This window comes from Podarcis erhardii (genome assembly GCF_964252035.2).
Source record: "Podarcis erhardii genome assembly, chromosome: 3".
Lineage (NCBI taxonomy): Eukaryota > Metazoa > Chordata > Lepidosauria > Squamata > Lacertidae > Podarcis > Podarcis erhardii.
Genome location: NC_138507.1, coordinates 87,753,307 through 87,766,254, shown reverse-complemented (window position 1 = coordinate 87,766,254; position 12,948 = coordinate 87,753,307). Strand labels below are relative to the sequence as shown.

At 39.6% G+C, this 12,948-nt stretch overlaps 1 protein-coding gene across 1 annotated transcript in view; it reads left to right on the top strand.

Annotated features, from left to right (window-relative positions):
- Positions 1 to 6,097: 6,097 nt before the first annotated feature.
- The window catches only part of KIF6 (kinesin family member 6), a 144,069-nt gene continuing 137,218 nt past the window's right edge, over positions 6,098 to 12,948 (top strand). Inside the window, exons 1-3 of the mRNA XM_081854155.1 lie at positions 6,098 to 6,262; positions 8,078 to 8,187; positions 9,644 to 9,718. Of these exons, the coding sequence (XP_081710281.1) occupies positions 6,197 to 6,262; positions 8,078 to 8,187; positions 9,644 to 9,718 (251 nt within the window). The 5' untranslated portion in view covers positions 6,098 to 6,196. The remainder of the gene's footprint in view (positions 6,263 to 8,077; positions 8,188 to 9,643; positions 9,719 to 12,948) is intronic.

The window sequence follows — 12,948 nt, the reverse complement described above, 5'->3', positions numbered from 1 at the left end:
CAGTGAGTGGCAAATCTGAGTTTGCTGCTGGATAATGAGTGGAACATTAGAAATTGAGGATCTGAAGCTTGAAGCAGATGTGGAATGTGAAAGGAAGCTAGTGAGGAAGTTCAATATGGACAACACTATTGAAACTTCAGGGTGCATGTGTCTTTAATTAAAAGCTTCCTGTTCACTGGTTCTACCCCTTTTATTGCTTCCTGTTGAGCATGGCAGTGAGATAACAGAGGAATAATATATTAAATGTTAGCAGAATCACTTTTCTTAACTGTCCATCAATGTTTGCACAGTTCATGGGGTAAGGGGTTAATTACTTATTTCCTCTCATTTTTATATAACAAAAGAAAACAATTCTATTGAATAAATTTTAAAAGCAGAAAATGAAGGGAAACATGTAATTAAAGCCTGTAACTAAATTAAATAGGAACATGTAATTAAATCAAATAGGAACTGACACTAAGTAGAAATCAACAGAGGCTGTTCAAGGGACAGTTAACAAGTTATACATCAGTAATTCTCAGGGAACACTTAAAAGTGGGGATGAAAGGGACAGAACTTGCAACAGGAAGCTTTTGATCAATGTCAGAAGGGAAGACCACTGCTGACTAGGACTTGCTTCTGGATAAAGATAATTGAAGGATGCTGATCAGCCCGAAGGACATTGATGGATAATGCAGTACTATGTAAGTGCTCTGTGGAACCTCTTTACATAATGCCTCAACAGTGCTACAGAGCCCAGCATGGAAGGCACTAAAATAATATTTAGCCCTCTAAGATGATGGATTTCACCTGACCAAGGCACATGGAGAGGTCATGCACTAGTGACATTTGGTATGTTTTCCATAAAAGTTTGTTTTCAGGAGATGTATGTAATCTGCCATCCTACTCATGGATGAATTGTTATTACCCAGTTGATGTACTAGACATCTCTGAAACATCAAGAGGCAAGTTCACACATGATTATCCATCACATGACCACAACATCCAGTGTGGGCTTGAATGTGCAAAACATCAGCTCAAATACAGACTTTATATCATAGGACATTACCTAGCTTATAATATTTCTCAGTGGATCCAGTGTACAAACTCAGTTGGAAGCTACTGCATATCAAGTAACTGAATTATGAGGCTGTTGGGTGATGTACACAGATCTGCAAATCAGAATTAAGAACTATTGCAGTGTCAATAATGACAGTGGAACTATATTTTTGGGGTGAAATAGATTTTAGTGCTTATCTAGCGTGTTACTATGTGTCAACAGAACTGTCAACTCTATTTTGTTCCTTTATTTACCGTATTTTTTGCTCTATAAGATGCACTTTCCCCCTCCTAAAAAGTAAGGGGAAATGTGTGTGCGTCTTATGGAGCGAATGCACTTACATAGTACTGCATTATCCATCAATGTCCTTCTGGCTGATCAGCTCAGCGCTCCCTTTAAAGAGCAGCGTGGAGCATGTGTGCGGCTCTTCGGGGGATTTTGGGATGGTGAACAATCAGTTACATCAAAATACAAATGCAATAAACTTTCTTAGAACCAGAAACAGCAACTTGTGAACAAGATTATTGGTGAGCTTGAGAACTCCTCTCCCAGCATGGCTGCAAGGAGTTCATCAGCTTTTTCTTTTTTCTTTACTACAGTTTGCTGTGTTGTTTGAAATTATGGGCTCTGGTTAACGTTAAATATGGTTTGTTTTAAATCAAGCTGCCCTAGAGAAGCAGAGGTGAGTGGCAGAAGTATATAGTCCAAAGCTCTCTGCAGATTTTTATGTCATGCAAAATTATGGTCAGCGTGACTTCTGAAGACGACACAGTTTTGTTCAACATCCCATTCTCAATGAGATATTTTTTTCTGATAAAAAGAAGAACTATAACAACCCTAATTTTACCTGCAAGGAAGTAATCCTTTTGTAAGTATGAGGTTACCCAACCCATTAATAGAAATACTGTACCAGCTTTTGTTTTATACTGGTAGGGAAGTCTATCAAATAATTGATTACTTGCTATCAGTAGTTCCTAAACATTTGCCAACAAATAGGAAAAGAATGAATGCTCCAAGTATTGGAGACTAGAAGTAAATGCGTTTTGCTTCTTTCCAGGTGATCCAATAATCCTGCTGCTCACACAGGCAGGTTACGAAGGAAGAAAACATAACTGGGGCTGTCTCAATTTGTCCTCGTTTGCAGGCAGCTTGCTCTACCAGATTTGTTACTTCTTAGTGCTTACAAAAGTGTTGTTGGATGCTACTAGGATGGGAGAAACAAACCTAGGACCCACTAATGGAAACAGATTGTTTCATCCAGTTTCTTGACCTCAAAGGGGTGCTCTAAGATTTTCTTATCTTTGCCATATCACTTTCAGATCATTAGATACAAGTTACTAAAACTTAAAACTATTATATAAAAAGCTTGCTGTGCCAGAATATACAATGCCGCTTTAGGAAATCATCATTCTTTTGCAAAGAAAAGGTTGTTTGACAAAACTCTAAATTATTTCCCTGGGAATTTTTTCCTGGCTTGGATGTGTTTATTCCTTTGCTGCTTACTCGCTCATGCTTGCATTTACTGCCCATTAATAACAAGTGAACACAACAGTTTATTTGATTCATTTATGAACTGTAGATGTTTCAACTCCATATAACATCAGGATAGGGAAAGGGGGATATGGCAAGAAGCCCAGGAAAAGGCAAGTTAAGTAGGATTGGGAATTGGACACAAAGACAATAAGCCTTCAAGCCAGTCTTCATTAAGTAGTTTTATATCCATTGGAGAAAGAATTATGGTGTAATATATGCCACGTGGAGACTTATGGATGTTAACAGGAGTATTATATAAATTCACATAAATCTATGGTGTGACCACATTCAGATTACTCTTTACAGTTCTGGTCCCCTTCTCAAAAATGATACTGTGATACAGGGGAACATATATAAAAGGGCAGCTAAAATGATCAGAGGCTGGATCATTTCCGTTTTGAAATAAGTTTTTAGTCAGACAATAAAAGCATTTAAAAAAGGAATCGTGGAAACTGAAAACTGAGACTGAAACGGGAGACATTAATTTCCCTCAACACAATCAGACTTGTCACATGGAGTAGCAACAGGTACAAGGTATAGCTTCTGTCAAAAGGTCACTTTAAAAAAGGGTTGAGACAGACAAATTTATAGTACATAAATCTATTGGTAGCTGCTAGTTATGGTAAAAAATATGAATGGGATCCTTATATTCAAACATGGAACAGTGAGATTAAATTTAGAAGAGGATAATTTGTGGGTGGATTTTTACATGGGATTCCAAGTGGCTACCTCTGCCCATCTAGAAGTCTGGAGGTGAAACTGCTCCCCCCCCCCCCGAGCTTCAGACCACCATACCTTATGAGATAAGCATCTCCTGCATAGCTCCCAATAGTCAGGATTCAACCAGAGAAACCTCAGTTTCGAATGCCCAATGAAAGCTGTTATGCCTGTGTATCTGTGCAGGATAAGCAACCCTGGCATCTCAATGTCTTTTTTGATTCTAAGCGAAAATAAATAAATGAGAAGCTGCTATGTAACAAAGCTTGATGTCCAGTCCTTGGGATAGGGAGTTGTAGCTTTTTTTAAAAAAAAGTAATTTACTTGACACATCAAGCTGTGTGGTGTTACTTAAACCTCTTTACATTATTATTATTATTATTATTATTATTTTTAAAAAACCTTTACATTGTTAAGCAGTTTTCAAGAGCAATTCTTAACTTTCTTGTGTCTATGGTGCCAATATTCCTCTAGGTCAGGGGTCAGCAAAATTTTTCAGCAGGGGGCCGGTCCACTATCCCTCAGACCTTGTGGGGGGCCGGATGGTGGCAGTGGAGGGACGATGAGCGGTGCACGAAAGGGCTCCGCAGAGGGGCTCCTTTAAATGACGGCTGCTCGAGTGATCACACTGCTGCTGTTGGCACCAATCAAATCCCCGCTCCTTTCCTCCTCAGGGCAGGGAGAAGCCAGGAAGAGGGAGGGAGGAGGTGCAGCCGTGGTGTGTGTGTGTGGGGGGGGAATGGCACAGCCTGAACGATCAGAATCAGATTGACGCAGATCCACACGGTGATTCCCGGACCATCTGTGGGCCAGATCCAGAAGACAATTGGGCCGGATCCAGCCCCTGGGCCTTAGTTTGCCTACCTGTGCTCTAGGTCTTCTGTGGATGTATGGTAAGCATTATTTTTATGGGCCGAGAAAGATGCTGCCTGCTTCAGTAATAAACCACACATGTCCAATCCACTCACAACACCAAGAAAAAAGAACCACTTTGAAGCAAATTCTGGTTTGAAATAAGCCTTATAACCCTTATAATAGCTTGAACAGCAGGTAATAACACTTTATTCATACACATGAATGTCGCATTATTTTAATCATACATTTTATTTGCCGCTGCATTTAAATGTTAAAGCGCTTTCTACAATTTGCATAAATTCGGTGAGCCTTGCTCTAACAAAACAGCTGTAGGAATGTAAAGAGTATGTAAAAAAATATTCCCCCCCCCTTACCTGAAGAATTTTTCTCATACCTTCTGCCCTTTATTTTTAATTTCTGAACACAGCTACAAATACATATACCGTATGTCTGATCCCTGATGCTGGCTTTAATCTTTACAAACCAACTATGGCTGAGGCTCACTAAATCCCTTATGTAGCATTTCTCAGCAATCAGTTGCATTATCACACCACACATGTGGATAATTATTGCATACAAACTACTAGTGTGCCTGATTTTGAGCAATAATGTCAATCACAACCACAGCTAAAGCAGTTCTATACAGTATATCAGTTTCCTGCCTGTCCCATACAGTATTGCCACTAATTTTCTCTATTTATGATCTCTCCTATCCTTTCAATATATCACCTGGGAAGTGGGTGGGATCAGGGCCAGTGCTATCATTGGGTTAGACATCAGAGTACTGACGTTTGAGGGACATGGTTTGATACAGAGTAGTTTTTCTTACATCTTATAAATTTCTGATAATATTTTACTTTTATTTTATATTTTGAATGCAGTTTCTCAAAGCTCAGACTTATAAAATGTACCTATGCTCAACAATGTTGCAAAAGGGAATAGCTGGCTTGGCAAGTATATATCACTTTGGAGATTTCCGAGCATCAGCACCTGAACTGAAGGAATTGGTGACAAAGTGGGCAAAGGAAAAGGCACCTAAGGTGATATTTTGATGTGCCTGAAATCGGAACGTTTAAGAGACTCAATTCACAAGTTTATTCAAAATGATTTGTGTGCTAAAACATTTTCTTTTGCATTTGAGAAAGACAATCAAATATTGTTGTGTTACTTATTCTTGCCATTTAAATTTAGCAGCTTCAAGTTTTTTGTGCTTTTCAGTTTTGCTACAAGACATCTGTTTTTGAAAACGGAAGTTGGCAATTTTGTGGAGGGGGGGCGTTGCCGTATCCTAGGGCGCAACATAGTCTGGCACCGACACCGGTGTACCCGGCAGAATAAAACAAATTCCTTCCAGTAGCACCTTAAAGACCAACTAAGTCAGTTCTTGGTATGAGCTTTCGTGTGCATGCACACTTCTTCAGATGTGTTATTATTTATTTTTTAAAGCGCAACGATTGCATCACAAGCGGCACATTCATAACTCACATGCTCCGTGCACGCTGCGTCATGGCGGCTGTGATTTAATTTCAGAAAGGAGCAGGCGCCTGGGAAACTTTGCCTGCTTGTCAGGAAGGGCAAATCCCCACCCGAGAGTGACCAAGCACAAAGGAGGCAGTGTGCGCGTGTGACAGATGCCGCTATTATTGGGCTGTTGTATATCCAGAAACATTTTAACCAGAACAGACCCATTAAAAACAATGGACCTAAATCAGTCCTAGCAATTCACTGCAGTTAAGTCTGTTCTAACGTTGGAGGCCACCCATTGTGTTTTCCCTGGGTTTGTAGCCGCGCACATGAGGGGCTATCAGGGCCAGTCAACAAATAATACATACACAGCATAATGCAACTTAAGGCAAGAACAGCAAGGCTAGGACAGAGCGAACAACGCGCTCTCATTTCCCGCATGCGCGGTGCGATCCGAGGCTTCTCTCCCCCCTCCCCGTCGCTTGCGGCGCAAGGCACGCTGGGTAGCGTTGCCCGGTTACCGTTGCTATGGAAGGCCTAGCGCCCCCTCGCCGCTCTCTCGCCCCGACAAAGCTTTGATTTGCGGAGATGGTGAAGCAAACGATCCAGATCTATGCCCGGGTCAAGCCCCTCGGCAGGAGGCAGCCGCCGGGGGTAGGTGGCGCGGGGAAGAACCAGCTGCGTCCGAGGGACGGAACCAACGAATAAATAAATAAATATACAGGAAGTCACGGGGGGGGGAGGGGCTGCTTTTGCTGCGTGTGAGGGGCGCCCTTTGGCAGGGAAGGGATGGAGACGAGCTGGAAGAGGAAGGCGAGGAGGGCGACCCGCTGAGGAAGTTGTGGCTTGGTGTGGCTGATGCCTAAGAAGCGAATGCACCGCCTTAGGCAGTCGCAGGCGCATCGAGAGCGAATCCAGACGATCTTTCCGTTCACGTGATTAGTAGAATCACCATAAAGTTCTGGTCTGTTGAATCACTCATCAAGGAATTCATTTCCATTTGGGTTTTTTTCTTTCTTTCTTTTTCTGTATCCTACACAAGTAGAAGTTGTAAACAGGGGTGCCAACTTCAATAAAATATTGGGGGGGGGCAGGTGAGCCCTGCCCCACATAAATGACCACATGATGTGCACGCAAACTGAACAGCAACACGCATCATCTTTTGGGGGGGGGGCTGGCCCAATGAAACATTTTGTTGAGGGTTGGCCGAAGACCCCCTTGGCCTCTAGGATTTGGCTCCTGTGGTTGTAAGTTTTCATGGGAATTTAACCCATATTCGTCATAGCAGCTTGTTTTGGCCCTAAAGGGAATATAAATTGATGCATACCAATATATACTATCACTATTAGAATGGGTTGTTAGATACCTGGGAGTTGGGGTTTTGATTGTGACACTGAATGCTTTGGCAAAGTTATGATGATGATGATGATGATGATGATAGAATCCTAGAACTGTAAAGTTGGAAGGGATCTCGAGGGTCATCTCGTCCAACCCCCTGCAATGCTGGAATCTCAACCAGATCATACATCACAGATGGCTTGTCAAGCTTAGCTTAAAAACCTTCCACATAGAGTCCACCACCTTCGGACAGAGTCCATTCCACTGTTGGACAGCTCTTAACGATCATTTCCCCCATATATCAATTGTAAATACAGAACAGTAAATAAATGACATTACGTTCTATAGAACTAAAAGCAAATCAGTGAAATTATGTAATTGCATATCTTTAACTGTTGAATGGCAGACAACTCTGCAACTGAAACTTTCCTTGATTCCTCCTGCCAACTATGATTAATAGGAAATGGTTTACCTGCTATTATGCAGGGGTTTTTTTAAAATGCAAAGAACTTGCTGGAAAAAAACAACCTATGGTATCTGTCTGCACCATGAAGCCCCCGCACCAATTGGCTCACTATGGCAATCACAGTTCCTGGTAATCTATCTGCAAGACTTGTTTGGGAGTTGGTGTAGGGCTTACCAGGTCTTTTTTCAGCTGGAGCTCACCAGAGCTGTTTCAGCACCTCTCAGGTGGGCATCATTACCATTCTAAGAGTACAAGGGAGGTGTTCATGATGAGTTCTGACAACTCTTTTTTATAGAAAAAATAGCACTGGGACTTACATTTGATATAACGCACACAGTTCTGTATTTAATAGGTGGTATTATCCTGCCATAGTCCTCTATACATTGCATGTGTAAGGTTTAAATGTTTTCCATACAAATATATTTTCCTTATTTGTGCATAATTTGCTAACTGATATGAATATAAACCCTTCTTGATATTACTGGTTTCATTATTGGTATTACTATTAGATATATTCCCTTTTTTAAAAAAGCCTATTGGAAGTTGTCCATAGAGTCTACAGTTTTAGATCTAAGGGTAATTTATGCTGTATTCTGAAAAAATAAATAAATTGGAATTTCACCAATACAAATAACATATTAAAAGACTCCATATTTATTTTGTAGATATATTCAGTTGAACAAGATGAAGCATCAGCATTCAGTTTGGAGATTATTGTGCCACGTGATTTGGCAGATGGATTTGTCAATAACAAACGAGAAAGCTACAAATTTAAGTAAGTTAATTTGTCTCCTTGGTACATAGTTAATTTTAGGAATGTTGTATGTTTGAACATTGTGAATGGCACAATGGCAAAACACAAAAATACCATCTGATAAAGTTCCATCATGTTGTTTTATAGTTTGTAATCCTTTCCCCTGCCCACTGAACCCTGTGCTAAAAAGCAGGGAGGGGCAGGTGTTCACAGAGAATGTTATAGGGTGGCAATTTTATAGGTTATCCTTGCTTGTTGTTTTGTATTAGTTCTATTATACCATGTGATCATAAGGCAACTTTGTTGTGTATTGTAGGGAGAGAAAAGACTTAGAAGTGATACCTTTATTGCCTGTTTGCATGCATCTTCATTTGGAAATAATGGGATTACACCCAAATAAATGTGCATGGAATTAAAAGGACTGCTGTTCTAGGGTAGTGGTGAGGAACCTCCATCCCATGGGCCTGATTAGGCCCACCAAACCTAAATCCCATTGAATTCAGTTGAAATTATTTCTGGGTAAATGAGTTTGAGATTGCAGTGTAAAGTACCATTTCTGTCTGTTTCAATTTCCTTGCTTGGGAATGAATGACGGTTATTGATATTGTTGAAGGATTCTATAATTATGCTGAAAGCAATCTAAAACAGCCTAGAACTATGAAGAATGAATTTGCTAATTATTTTGAAATTAAATATTAAGGTTTAGTTATGAAGTAGTAGCTTTTGTTTTGTTTTAGATTTCAAAGTCATTACATAACGTTAACTTCTCTCTGCTTTACACTGAAGTGAATGGACTTGAGAACCAGAAACCTGAAGGCTTCCAAAATATTTGTAGTAGAAAAAAATGGAGTAGTTTAGAATAGTTTCTATTAAAGAAATAGGTGAAACACATATTTGACAGAAATGGTCCACAGAGCAGGGTTCTCCTATTCTTATGCAGAGGCTGCTGCTGTCACATTTTGAAAAAACCTGTTGTAAATATGATGCTATATTAAGATGCTAAAATATTTGTATTAAGTGTTGCAAATTGGGCACAATTCCTTTGAAGGATTGGATCTTTGACTAAAATAACTTCCTTAATGACTTCCCTTTCTTCTTCTATAGAAGAAAACTGAAAATAATTTGTACTGTTTATATGATCTGTTTGATTCTAGGGTTAATTATACAAGTCCTGTGTGAGGCCATTTGGAAGCACTGATCCCCTTGACAGTAGTAAAATACAGTTTGCTTTTTTCTAAGCAGTATAATTTTATCAGAGGATTTTATTGTAGAGTGTTTGTCAAAGCAGCAGTGTTTACAGTCTTTTGTGGATACAATAGCACAACAGCATAGTGTAGTAAAGACTACAGGGAAAACATTGTACTGGGTTATGTAAGTTCAGTGATGTAAACATTGAATTAGTTACAAACATATTTTTTTAAATAAAAAAAGAAGTAGTGTTTTAAGATTTGCATGACCAATTGTTCATAATTTGCAGATTTCAGAAAGTTTTTGATCAGGAATCAAAACAGGATGAAATTTTTGAAGCCATTGCCAAGCCAGTTGCAGAATGGTAAGTTTGATAATTTAAAAAAATCTCTGTAATTTCTTTAATTAATTAAATCATCATCTAATAACCACCTAGGGGTTATGCCTTCTGTGAATGGTTTTTAGCTGTTCCCAAAAGTAATTTGAAAACAATAGGCCAATGTGGTTCTTCAAGGGGCGTCATTGCAAAGTAATGCATTTATTATTTATTTGGAGAGGCATCCAAAATGGTACCTTGTCACCTATACCTGGAAGTGAAACACTCCATTTTATTATCTCAGCATTCTGTCACCTCGTTTGCTTTCTCTGTGGACTAGGTCTAATTATGTGGCCTTAGTCAAGTGACTTATATCTGAATTTTACTCCTCCCTAACCTCATGTTTACTGGCATATGATATTATGCCAGGTTCCACTGGAGTCCACATTTCCAAGGTAGGTGTTAAAAACTAACTTCTTTCACTGCTTGGCTGCTATTTCTAAGCTAGAGTTTCTTACTTAAATTCATAATGGGCAAAATAATCAACATAAAATTTGGTTACTTTTTATAAGAATTGGAGTAATTGCTTTAACAATTACGAATAGGCTCATAAGTAGTTAGATCTTAAATCCATCAAGGACAGCCCAGGGAGCTAATAGTTGTAAATGGGCATTTTGATTAAAGTGTCCAGCTGCACAATCCTTCAGTGCTTCTCTTAACTTGAGCAAGTGGGTTACTATCACCATTATTAGAATCTACATTTTAATTTGTGTGAGAGGAAACAAAGAGGCTGCTCCCATACTAAGTAGGTGTAGGAGAACTTGCACCAGTGTGAGGCTGCCTCCTGCCTCCCAGTCCATCACTTCCTGCAATGACTATGGGACTATGTTTCATCATGGTTTATCCATGTTTTGAAGGTGGCTTGTTGATTGTTGTAAGCTATGAGTCCTGGTTGCATATAATGCTAAGCAAAGATCCTTTGAAATGGAATGTAAACTTGGTTGAATTACCGACCGCATGGGAGAAGGAGAGGTGGCAGAGCACCAGCTCTGTGTGCCTTCTCTTTATGGTGTTAAACCATAGTTTAGCATTGTATGCAAATGCGCCCTATGAATGGGTAAAGTCTCATGTAACAATTAAAAGCTGAACCCGCCTTAATTTTTAACTGACACTCCTTGGCATGTTTTTGTTTAGTTTTTAAAAAAATCTGTGTTCTTATTTTGGAATTGAAGGAATATGTATCATCTGCTTCCACCCCCAAATATGGCTTCAAATACTTTTTGGAGAAATAATAAATATGTGAATTAAAACTGTCAGTCAACAGACAGAAAAATGTTTTCTTGCAATGTTTGTGTTCTTTTTAAACTATGTTGTAATTTAGCCCATTGTTAAACTGTTTGTTTCCATAGTTGAGTAACACTTGTTCTGTTTTGGTTTATAAAAGTGCAGGATGTTATCACTTGCTGGTAATTGCAGTTTTATTGCAACATAGCTCATTATTTGAACTGGGCTTTCTAAACACAGTTAAAAAAACATTCTGTTATGGACAATGTTATTTTTGAAGTATGTATTTACAGATGTGTTCATATTCTAGGGTGTTCTTCACTGTGTGGTGTTACAGTTGCTGTTCATTCTATAATTGAGTGTGCCAAAATTTCCTTACAGGTTGTTACAATTAGATTAATTGTTGCTATTTTGCTGTTGTGTGGTTCTTCATAATGAACATTGGTTTTATTATCTTTAAAAAACATATGCACACAAGGTTGGTATGCCAGCTTGTCAGATCCATTTTCTAGACCAACATGTTTATGAAGATAAAAGTATACCAGTAAGTCAGGGAACAGCTTTGCTGATGTGTTTCTAGGAAAGTAACACAACAGAAATATCAATGAAGTTCTTCAGTAACATTCCAAGGCTGTTTGTCATATGATCACGGGGAGGCTAAATTCAGTATTACAACAGAATAAATCCAGAACAATGTCAAAATATGATAAAAGGAGAGGACATGCATGGTGCTAATTAGAGGTTTTCAGTGTCTTGTTGGCAGGATGAAGAGTTGAATCATTTTTTCCCTATTTTTGTCTTTCTTTGAACTTCCCCCCTTGTTGCAGTATTCCATTTGTTTAACTGTTTCAGACTGCACTTCCATTCTTGGTTACTTGACAACAAGCCCCATTGTGAGGTTGGATTTTTAATCTTCTGATTTGCTTAGATTACATCAGAGCTTTCCAGACTTTTCATGTTGGTGATACACTTTTTAGACATGCATCTTTTCATGACATAGTGATTCAGTTTTAGTAGCAAACCAGAGGTTAAACTAACCCCTTTTCAGCCCTGGGAGGAGCGTAGGGAGCGTTTGCGTGACACACCTACACACTGCAGCCAACACACTAATGTGTCACGACACATAGTTTGGAAAGCTCTGGATTACATGGACTTCTTTAGGTTCATTTGAAATGCTATTTTACTTAAGGCAGCCTGTCCCAACTAGTTGTCCTCCTGATATTTTAGGCTACAACTCCTTGCAGCTTGGGTCTGATGGAAGTTATAGCTCAAAACGTCTGAAAGGCACCAGGTTGGGTAATGTTAAGACACTGCATTGTTTTTCTTGTTTCAGTGATGTGACTGATACATTTCTTGGTTCTCTAGTCTTTTGCTAGAGTAGACATTTTAAACACTGTGGGTTAAACCACAGAGCCTAGGACTTGCTGATCAGAAGGTTGGCGGTTCGAATCCCCACGACAGGGTGAGCTCCTGTTGCTCGGTCCCTGCTCCTGCCAACCTAGCAGTTCGAAAGCATGTCAGAGTGCAAGTAGATAAATAGGTACCACTCCGGCGGGAAGGTAAACGGCATTTCCGTGCGCTGCTCTGGTTCGCCAGATGACCTGGAAGCTGTACGCTGGCTTCCTCAACCAATAAAGCAAGATGAGCGCCGCAACCCCAGAGTCTTCCACGACTGGACCTAATGGTCAGAGGTCCCTTTACCTTTACCTTAAGCAGTTTCTGTATTCTCTGACATCCCTGTATTCCCCAGATAGTAGTCAGAGGGTCAGAACTGTATTTACTCATGTTAACTGAACTTCTCATGACTTGCCAGGATCCTGAATATTTATTTACAACCTTAAAACAATTTTTTTCTTTTATAAGTGAAACTGTAGACAATTTTGTTGCCTTGAGTAACGTTTAACAGCTCTGTTAGGGGCCAGATTAAATTGCCTCAGGAAGTGAACGTGTCTGATAACCTACCCATTGTCCACCATTGTTCTAAGCATTTCCCC